The sequence below is a fragment of the Zea mays genome, chromosome 5 (genome assembly GCF_902167145.1).
Source record: "Zea mays cultivar B73 chromosome 5, Zm-B73-REFERENCE-NAM-5.0, whole genome shotgun sequence".
NCBI lineage: Eukaryota > Viridiplantae > Streptophyta > Magnoliopsida > Poales > Poaceae > Zea > Zea mays.
The window spans coordinates 65531023-65542075 of record NC_050100.1 but is presented as its reverse complement, the minus strand read 5'-3'; the positions used below and the strand labels follow the sequence as shown (position 1 = coordinate 65542075).

Sequence of the window (11053 nt, the reverse complement as noted above, 5' to 3'; positions counted from 1 at the left end):
GAGCCACTTTGGTCAATCTGTCCACGATCACCCATATAGAATCATAACCCTTCGAGGTGCGAGGCAACCCTGTAATGAAATTCATACCAATTTCTTCTCACTTGCATTCGGGTACCTTTAACGGGTGCAGTAGTCCAGCTGGTCTTTGATGTTCAGCTTTGACTCTTTGACATACATCACACACAACCACGTGTGCAGATACATCTCTTTTCAGCCCATACCACCAGTACTTTTGCTTCAGATCCTGATACATCTTAGTGCTACCAGGATGAATAGAGTAATCAGAGTCATGGGCTTCCTTCAGTAGTCTCACGGAGGCTGTCAATCTCAGAAACACATATCCGGTTCTTGAATCATATTGTGTCTTGCTCATCCTTCGTGAATATTAGACCTCTTCCTTCAGTAATCAGATATTTTACCACGCAGCTCATGTCTATTTGTGTTATATAAAGAAGAGATATTGTAAATATATACATAGGCTAATAATTTGAAAATAAGAAAATATAACCGTGTTTGAATAAATATCTCATTTAAGTAAGGTCTGCCTATATAATATATAGAAACTATAATAATGTACGGACAATTGAAAAGTACGTATGTAATTAAAGGTCGACGTCATGAAAATCTGGACACTAATAAGATGGATCCAACTTTATACGGGAGATGGACCAGATATAGTGTATATATATATACTATACTTAAAGTACCAGTTTTAACGATCGTCACTCATCATCTTTTTACAAATAACCTCTCACAACTATTTCAAATTAACCCGTTGCATGCCTATAGATGGCCAAACGGCAGCCCGGCACGGGCCAAACGCCCGCGGGCTACAGCTCTGTCCCAAGGCACGTCATGCCGACCTGCTGACTGTGACGGGTCGGCCCGTTAGCCTGTCGGGCCATTTGATTAAATCAGCGTAAAAGAACACTATGATCAGATGTTTTTAATATTGAATATAAATTGTATATATGTACATACGTTTTTTGTAAAATAAAAAAATATAATCGTGTCGGGGGCCAGTACTACGGCTGATGCTACAGCCCAAGCACGACACAACGTTTTTGGCTCTTGCAAGCATTAAGTCGTTTCTAAGACCAAATTGACGCAATGGAATCCATGATGTTTGATGTTGCTGAATTGGATGGAGCAACAATGATTTGTCACACTAACAGTAAAATAAAAGTTTATTTGTTGGTTTTAAACGTAAGTAATTGCTACGAAGTAGCATATTTATATAGAGCGCATCCAATTTTTATTGATGCCTGACTTTAGCAACCATTCCATATTTTGATCTATCTTTTTTATAAGTTTGAGTTCATTTGACTTATTTTAAAAACTTAAGCTCACAAACTTTCTCTTATTTGGTCTCTATATGGTGAAATTATGTTATTCTATAATCTGTCTTCGTTCAGTCAGTCGTTGTGGACTCTCTTCTAATCGCTTACTTCATTGGCCGTATTGTACCGAGACATATTGGAGGTGTAAACAATAACATCAGTTAGTCAAATCAAAAAAATTATATGGAGAGCAGAGACGATCAATAAAAAATATTGAGATTTTTTTGATAGATAATTTACGTAAATATTATTGTAAGCCATCGCAACCCACAGTCAACCGACTAGTATATCGTAATACAAGAGCAGTTAATATTCTAACACCGTGGCTCTATTGCAGTGCAGTGGCAGTAGCAGTTGCGGTTGCAAATCGGATTTCCCTTCAGCAACCGCTAGAGCCTCCTCACCCCGCCCTTCCCTCGTCTTCTCCACCCGCTGCCGCCTGCCATGGGGAACTGCGCCAGCGCCATCGACGCCTTCGTCCAGCGCGGCAACAGGGCGTCGCCGGCCGCTACTGCTGGTACGTTAACATCCTCAAACGTTTCCTCCTATCGATCTTCTCTCCTAAAGCTTCAATCTTTGGCCTGCAAGTGCAACCGGCGATTCTGTTGGGCTGTTGCCTGAAATCCTCTGTTCTTCTATTCCTCCGTCGGCCCCCTTTAGCTTCAGCATATGCATATCCGCAGCGCCGCCCATCCTCTGCTTGAACCATGCATGTCGTCTTGTTCTTCTTGGTGTCGCTTTTACAAATTTCTGTTACATCATTAACAAACCCACTTTCCAAGAATCACATGCTATTAATGGATCAACTGAAATTCTTCAACCTCTCTGCAATTATATTTGTTTAATTCGACAGATGGTTGGTTTCTGGCAATTAAGACTTCTCCGTTGCATGCTTGCAACAGGATAAGTGATTGCATAGGATATTTTCCTGTTGCAAGCGTGCAATCAAACTATCCAGAGCATCCAGTCTAGATCCGACGGTTTCATATGGAAGTGGTTAAATGTAAAATAGACACTAGGTTTCAGGTTGAAGGGGTTAAATGTAAAATAACAGTTACCATTAGATCTAGATCGGATGCATCAGATCGCTTGATTGCATGCTTGCAACAGGATAAGTGATTGCATAGGATATTTTCCCTAGAATAAAACCACCTCTCTCTTTCGTAAGAAAAAATTACCAGGGTCCGTCAACCCTTGGCCTCTAGCCTCTGCACTTTTCACGCCCACTGTCTCTATCTATATATAATTACAAACTTGAGAGCATGATTTTCTTTTCCTATCCAAAATGACTCAAGGCCTATCTCGGCGAGCAAGATTAGGCTCTTGTAAATTTCTAATGGCATGGCAGATTATTATATATGCATTTGGAACTTGTGATCATCATTCCCTCTCTCCAAATAACTCAAGTCAAGGCCTCACATTTCCTATCTCGCGTGCAGGAATGTCCGCGTCGAGGAGGACTAGTAGCTCTGCCACCACGGGGAAGCTGTCAACGCTTAGCAGCGCCAGCACCTTCATGCCATCCACGGTTAGTGGCGGCGACGACGACGACGATGACCCAGTGGGCCAGATCCTCGAGTCCCCAAACCTCAAGATATACACCTTCGCGGAGCTCAAGAGCGCCACCAGGAACTTCAGGCCGGAGACGGTGCTCGGGGAGGGCGGGTTCGGCAAGGTGTACAAGGGCTGGGTCGATGAGAAGACCATGAACCCATCCAAGGCTAGCACTGGCGTCATGGTCGCCGTCAAGAAGCTCAATCCTGAGAGTGTGCAGGGGATGGAACAATGGCAGGTACCCGGAACCGGAACTGTCAGAGTTGCTATTTTTTTCGTCACATTGTTAATTGCATGCGATCTATGGTGTGGTGGTTCCGGCCGGGTTTAGTTATCAGGGAACTAGGGAAATTAATCAATGAATGCTGCTTACGTATTACACAACATTGTTAATTATGCTTGTCTGTCAAAAATAATTTGCTTGTTCCCAACTGCAGTCTGAAGTCAATTTCCTCGGGAGGATTTCGCACCCCAATCTCGTCAGACTCCTGGGCTACTCCATGGACGACAACGAGCTACTGCTCGTGTACGAGTTCATGGCGAAGGGGAGCTTGGAGAACCACCTGTTCCGAAGTGAGTGTATATATATTTAATCCAGAAGCAAGATATTTTTTTTCCTAACGACGACAGTATTCGATCCAGAAACGTTTCTCTCTTTATGTCAGCACAGCACTCTTTACGCCAACTTCACCTGCAGCAGCGCACTCTGCAAACGCTGGTGCTTCACCTGCGTCTACAGATCGTTTTCATAAAATATTGTATGTGGAGCACCATAGCTCGCGTTCGTAGTGCCATACAACTAACGAGCATTTCTTGGAGGATGTCAGCATCAGCCAAATTGCATGCCGGACCTGTACGATAGATATATCTTGTTGCTCCAGCCTTCAATTATTCATTCTCGCCGAGTCAAAATGGGAATTCAAGATGACTAAAAGTGCTTGTTTTCCGCCTGTTTTTTTATCTCAATCTATGTAGATCGGAAGGGATTGGATAAGTTTAAATCCATTGTTAAGCAAAAATCTCTACTATTTTTTTAATCACATCCAATCCAATCTAATCCATGATGGCTGCGAGGAATAACCGAACAAGGCTTTACTCTGGGCCATATAGCTAGGGTGTTGTGTTCTGTGGTTGTATGTATGTAATACTGACTAGTCTTAATTGTTCACCATTTGACAGGAGGGGCGGTCTACGAGCCGCTGCCCTGGAGCCTGAGGCTGAAGATCCTCATCGGTGCAGCTCGTGGCCTCGCGTTCCTTCATTCGTCAGAGAGGCAGATCATCTACAGGGACTTCAAGGCTTCCAACATCTTACTGGATTCGGTAATTACTCTTTTCCAGAGCTACAGCTACTTAATGATGTATAATACTACTATAATGACCGCACACTCACCAATGCCATGTTCAGCACTTCAACGCGAAGCTCTCGGATTTCGGATTGGCCAAGCATGGTCCAGACGGCGGGGAGTCTCATGTGACAACAAGAGTCATGGGGACCTATGGCTATGCAGCTCCAGAGTACGTTTCTACCGGTAAGCATCATGAACGCATGATAATCAGGGAAATTAAATGCTCTTTTCATATATATATAGAGCAGCGCTAACGACTGCATGCATGCATCTTCCATGGACGTCCAGGCCACCTGTACGTGAAGAGCGACGTGTACGGCTTCGGCGTCGTGCTGCTGGAGATGATCTCCGGCCTGAGGGCGCTGGACCCGAGCCGCGAGCGCGAGAAGGTGAACCTGGTGAACTGGGCGAGGCCGTTGCTGTCCGACCGGAGGAAGCTTAGCCAGCTGATGGACGGCGGGCTGGAGGGGCAGTACAACCCCAAAGCCGCCCTCCTGGCCGCCCAGCTGACCCTCAGGTGCCTCAACGGCGACCCCAAGAGACGGCCGTCCATGAAGGAGGTGGTGGAGGCGCTGGAGAAGATCGAGTCGTCGGCGAAGGGCAGGATGGCGAGGGAGCCCCGGAACAGCTCGCGCCGTGGCCTGGTGCAGTCCCCTAGGGGTGACAGCGCTAGGAACAACTCCAGCTCCAGGGGCAGGTAGACGCATGGTCTAATCTTGAGGATGATTCTGATGCATGTGTAAAGGTAGTAGATGACCACGATTCTTGTTGTCATGACGAAGTTTACGCCGATCATGATAATCAATGTAGCGATGCTGCTCGAGCATGACTTTGTAGCATATATATATGCGTAAATTCAACCATTATTCTTCCATGGAAGTCTTGTCTGAGTTGAGCTAGATTGCACTTACAATACCAGCAATGCCATGAAGTGTTGTCTGAGTTGAGCTGCATCAGGCTGTATTAAGTACTATATTTATAGATTTCGTATCAACATTTTTTTTTGTTCTACATGTTTCTTAAACATTTAAATTTATTGTACCTTGTTACTATATTATATTAAACATCAATTAGATCATTTAGTTTTGTCTAAAGAAAAATTAGTCTTATCTTAGTAGGCTAGTAGCCCCTCCTTTGATCCGTTTCTGTATCCGCCATTGTTGTCTTCGGTGGATCGTGTAAAGTAGTGGATGTTTGCAGGATAAAGTTTGAAATATTATGTGATAAAATAGTGGAGCTGCTGGAGGCAGTAATCATGGTTCTGTACAAGTGCTGAACTCTGAACTTTTATAGCCAAATGTGAACTCTAATCATTACCAGAAAGATTTTATCATCAACCTTTGTTGGAAAAAAAAAGTTATTATGTACTACTATAGTTGCTGAAAATCTTGAGACAGAAAGTGATGTTGGATCTGTAGCTGGTTTAAACTAATGCAACACTATAACAAAGCAGCGTGGGTGGTGGCACTTTGCATTAATTCCTCTGCTATTGACGCTTCTAGTGGGATCCCCACTAACAAAGGCTGTTCAGAAACGCTGTGGATTAACAAGCAACAGCTTCTGGTGGTAATGGGGGTTTCTAAATGATTTCGAGTCACCCAAGGATTCTGCATTTCCCACTGGGCGTGCGTGGCGTGGTCAAGAGGAGGTGTGTAACTTGGTTGGAACTGAGCCTACCTGCAGATGTCATCCATCTCTGATCTCTTCACACCACTGCTAATTAAACACACACGTGGATTATGTATCCCCGTCCCATGGGTTTAGTAGCATTACGGAAAGGAGGTAGGCATGTCGAAGGAGCTAGTGACTTAATTTGACCACTCACCTTTTGATCCTCGGCATATATTCTACCACTGCATATTCAGCCCTTTGTTGTTTTCTCTCTCTATTTTTTTAACTCTGAATGTGAATTCAGAAAGCACAACGGTTTTATGCTATTTTTTTTGTGCAACCTTAGAAACTGTGTGAATTGCTCATCTCTTCTACCAGCTCAAGTTTTTTAAAGTTAAATTAATCAGTACATACAACTTAATATAGTATTAGAGTCAAAGATGCTAATTCAACAAATATGTAGCAGATTAGTGCTGGTTCGACACATAAGTAGTAGATTTGAAGAGTCTAGGATGTTTGTGTGGGATCATCCCGATAGCTCCACATGGGGCTGTCCTTTCCTTCCCGTTGTGTTCTACTTGCACAAGCGGGTACGGTTCGTACCCGCTTTGTTTTCGTATGTGCACGTGGGAGTTTGAAGCAAATCTACTTTTGCAATATTCACATCCACTTTTACAACATGCAGATAAAATACTTACAACACACGTCTAAAATAGATGAAACATTTGAAATATGCACTTGCAACATATGTATAACCAATACAACATGAATATATGCAACATCCATATTATTTTTGCAATATTCGAATAAAACATTAACAACATAACGTCCGAAAGAGATGGAACATGCGCTTGTAACATATGCTTGCAACATGAATGTCTTTGTGCTTGGGTAAGTGGAGCCTCATCGACATGTGAAGCTCGACAATGGTGGAAGTCATCGCCTAATCAGTGTGGAGCTTGGTGGCATGAAGCTCGCATGTTGGAGCTCGACGTCACGGAGCTCACGGTGGTGTCGAGATTTCTGGTAGTGCAGATGTTGCCAGTATGGGCGGCCCCACGGTGGCGCAAGTGGCACTAGCGGTGCAGCACTCGGTTTTAAAAAACAAAGCCCAATACTCACCATATATGTGCTTAAGAAGTCCACACATTCAACACAAAAAGAAAGGATATCATAAATAATGTTATATAGCAAAAAAAATACTCATATTAACATTTATATATCAGAGTAAAGCAAAACACTTACTAATCTTCTCTTTAGGATATATCTTCACTAGAACAACTAACTAGGGGGACATACACCAAAAAACTTGTTTATGTCTTATAAAAAGTTTTGACATGGGTCTACTGTAGCTAGTTTTTTAGTGAGTCATATTCTAGCATTACATTGCAACAAGTCCAAATTAGTTCCCAAATAAAAATGTCATCATGTAAACATGAATAATGTATAGCATAAACAAATTAATCATTAGTGTTCTTCTATTCAATAAGGAGTTTAGGTCGCTCATAAGTGTGAGCATGATTGTCATAACAATTTCAGAATAGTGTGAACACTAACGAGTCCGGTGTGCACTGGGTATGGTGCACTGGATAGGACACCCAGAGAGCATTGCAGATGAGTGTGAGAGGCTCTATAGTCACTGGTGAGAGCACCTATAGGGGGTGAATAGGTGATCCTGTAAAAATCAACACTAAATAGTACAAACTTGGTTGATGAAATGTTAGTGAAATCAAACCAAGGTGTTATGACAAGAGAGAGAGAGAGGTGACTTCTTCACTTAATTGCTCTTCACAAAAGTGAGTATTAAACTTAGAGCAATTATCAAGTGAGTAGAAGATCGCACAAGAATAACAAGTGACACAACGATTTTTATCCCGTGGTTCGGCCAAGTAGAACACTTGCCTACTTCCACGTTGTGGCGTCCCAATGGACGAGGGTTGCACTCAACCCCTTTCAAGCGATCCAATAATCCACTTGAATACCACGGTTTTCTTCCTTATAGTATATGTTCCCTTTGTGAGGAATCTCCACAAGTTGGAGTCTCTCACCCTTACAAGATTGATCTCAATGAAAACCACAAGAGTAAGGGAGGGAAAGAAACACATGCAAAAGCTAGAGTCACAGCAATGACACACACACAAGTCAAGACATGAGCACACAAAACACAGCGCAACGAGTCTACAACTCAACAAGTGCTCAAATATTGATCACAGTGATCTGGATGCGTGCTTGCAGTGTTTAGGCGTCTTAGGATGTCCAATGAAGGCTTGGTGTAGTGCTCCATGCGCCTAGGGTCCCTTTTATAGCCCCAAGGCAGCTAGGAGCCGTTGGATCTCCATTTGGTAGGCAATTCTTGCCTTCTGTCGGTTGGCGCACCGGACAGTCTCATGCACCACCGAACATGAGCAGTGCCTGATTTCTTTCCTTCTCTGACGAAGCCAACCGTTGAGCCCTCGGTCCCCTTGGCACACCAGACAGTCCGGTGCGGCTTAGTGACCGTTGGCTCTGGCCACACGTCGCCCGCTGATCGCGCTGCCGACCATTGGCGTGCGCGCTATTGGCTCACCGGAAGTTCGGTGCACCACCGGACAGTCCGGTGAATTTTAGCCACGACATCCTTGGCGATTTCCCGAGAGCAGCGAGTTCGTCGCTAAACAGCGTGTGCATCGGACAGTGTCCGGTTACTGTCCGGTGCACCCGCAGCTAGTGCTTGAAAGTCGCCTAGAGGGGGTGAATAGTTAAATCTAAAATTTATAAAGTTTAAGCACAACTACAAGTCGGGGTTAGCATTAGAAATATAATCGAGTCCGAAAAGAGAGGGCGAAAACAAATCACAAGCAAATGAAAGCGGATGACACGGTGATTTGTTTTACCGAGGTTCGGTTCTTGCAAACCTACTCCTCGTTGAGGTGGTCACAAAGATCGGGTCTCTTTCAACCCTTTCCCTCTCTCAAACGGTCACTTAGACCGAGTGAGCTTTCTTCTTAATCAAATGGATCACTTATACCCCCCACAAGGACCACCACAACTTGGTGTCTCTTGCTTTGATTACAAGTCACTTGAGAATAAGAATGGGGAAGAAGAAAGCACGATTGCAAAAGCCAAGCGACAAGAGCGACAAATAACACACGGATCACTCTCTCTCTCAAGTCACTAATCACTAATGGTCACTTGTCTCAATTGTGGAACTTGGAGAGATTGGAGGCTTTGATTGTGTCTTGGAATGGATTGCTTGCTCTTGTATTGAATGTAGAGGATTGGAATGCTTGGGTGTGGTGAATGGAGGTGGTTGGGGTTGTATTTATAGCCACCAACCACTTCCTAGTCGTTGCTCCAATTCTGCCGACCGCGGACGGTCCGCGCCCCTGGTCCGGACAGTCCGCCCCTGTACATCAACGGCTGAAATCGCAACGGTCAGCAGTAATGGCTATAATGCATTAAATGTGTCGTCAGATGTCAGATAAAGGCAGTCGCGGATGGTCCAGTCGTGCACCCCGGACGGTCCACGAGGACGCTAAAAATCATTTTACCGAACCCGTCACCTTCAGGTTTTTCGGTTCCTCACATACCAGATGGTCCGCGCCTAAGCCCGGACGGTCCGCGCGTGGTCTCGGACGGTGCTTGCTTTCCCTCCGGACGGTCCGTAGTGTAGACTTGGGTTTTTTGCATTGGTTCTGTCCGACGATCACCCTGGTGTCGCGTACGGTCCGCCGCAAGGGCCCGAACGGTCCGCGCTTAGTTTGTTTTTCCAAAAAGCTTCTCCTGTCCGGAATAATCTACGGTATTCCGGACAGTCGATTTAGAATAGTTGTAGATGAACCTTTGGCACCTGTAGAACATATAATCTAGAGCAAACTAGTTAGTCCAATTATTTGTGTTGGATAATTCAACCACCAAAATTATTTAGGAAAAGGTTTGAGCCTATTTCCCTTTCAGTGCTTCACTGGCTGTTTCAGTTGTACTTCGTTTGCTCCTTTTGATATTTACTTAATAGAGTTCCTGGCACTTAGACAAGCATGTTTAGCACATAAAACAATTGACTAAGTGTCTAGAACTTACCTTGATTCTTGATTTGCATCTCTTTAACACTTAGTACACATCACCTAAAATATAATATGTGTTGGGCATCTAATCACTAAAACATTTATAGAAATTGCCCAAGGGCACATTTCCCTTTCAATCTCCCCCTTTTTGGTGATTTATGCCAACCCAATTAAAAACAACTCAAAGTGCAATATTATTCTCAAAGAGTGCAAATTGAAGACCAATTTATCTTACAAAGGATTTAGCATATTTGGATCACTTTTGCCACCACTTGGTTTATTTTCTCAAAACAAATTCTTTTTCCTATCTCTCTATCAAAACACTTGTTTTGGCAAATCAAGATATCTTTCAAAAGTGAATTTGATCAAATACCACAAACTCCCCTTTTTCCCATAACGAAACTTCTCCCCCATAAGAGAACAATTTTGCAATAAGAGGGTTTTGATCAAACACAAAGACTCTACAATTTTTGAAATTCACAAATGGTTGGCTGATCCATTTGCTTTGGCCTTAATTTCTCCCCCTTTGGCATGAAGCATCAAAACAGGAGACCTTTTTGGCCTTGTAACCCCAATGCCTCACCAAAATGTCAAATAAGCGCAAAAAGGCAATGAGAACATAAGTACGAGCTTGGGACAAGATACATTTATACCGGAATTCAGTGGAAGCACTTTCTTTGTCTAAGTTCATATTTCCCTTTCAATAATACACCTTTGAGACTATTTCAAGAGTACTCAACAAACAAGTTAGTCTCAAGGAAGTCAAGTTGTAGCACATCCTCCCCCTAAACATGTGCATCATTTGCATAGGGACTTGTGAGGTCCGGTGATGACTCGTACAACTTGAGCACAAAAAATAAGCAGTTAAAGACATTAATGCTTATAGTAACATGATCAAAGGCATAGAACACATGTATGCTATTGATCAATCCAAATTACGCGAATTTAAGACATTTAGCTCACTACGCAACCTGCAAAACCTTTTCTCATCTAAAGGCTTGGTGAAGATATCGGCGAGCTGATTCTCGGTGCTAATATGATAAATATCGATATCTCCCCTTTGTTGGTGGCCTCTCAAAAAGTGATACCGGGGGAGACGGGGATTATGCTAAAATTAAACAAACAATTAAACAAAGAACTTCACCCAATAACTAATT

The 11053-nt window shown here is 43.4% G+C and overlaps 1 protein-coding gene across 2 annotated transcripts; it reads left to right on the top strand.

Annotated features, from left to right (window-relative positions):
• Positions 1-1670: 1670 nt before the first annotated feature.
• On the top strand, positions 1671-5253 carry LOC103626473 (probable serine/threonine-protein kinase PIX13). 2 transcript variants are annotated; one of them, XM_008646881.3, is made up of 6 exons: positions 1671-1857; positions 2780-3132; positions 3332-3467; positions 4074-4216; positions 4302-4425; positions 4531-5253. In XM_008646881.3, the coding sequence occupies exons 1-6, from the start codon at positions 1785-1787 to the stop codon at positions 4941-4943; spliced, it is 1242 nt and encodes a 413-aa protein (XP_008645103.1). In that variant the 5' UTR covers positions 1671-1784; the 3' UTR covers positions 4944-5253. The 2 variants fall into 2 exon arrangements, with proteins under 2 accessions (XP_008645103.1, XP_020393989.1); XM_020538400.2 differs by lacking the exon at positions 1671-1857 and adding an exon at positions 2577-2665.
• Positions 5254-11053: the final 5800 nt, after the last annotated feature.

Bases quoted from the DNA above. Each gene is read 5' to 3' on its own strand.
- LOC103626473 (XM_008646881.3), top strand. From the start codon at position 1,785: ATGGGGAACTGCGCCAGCGCCATCGACGCCTTCGTCCAGCGCGGCAAC. The intron at 3,133-3,331 runs GTACCCGGAACC...TCCCAACTGCAG, and splicing joins AGGGGATGGAACAATGGCAG to TCTGAAGTCAATTTCCTCGG. The intron at 4,217-4,301 runs GTAATTACTCTT...TGCCATGTTCAG, and splicing joins CCAACATCTTACTGGATTCG to CACTTCAACGCGAAGCTCTC.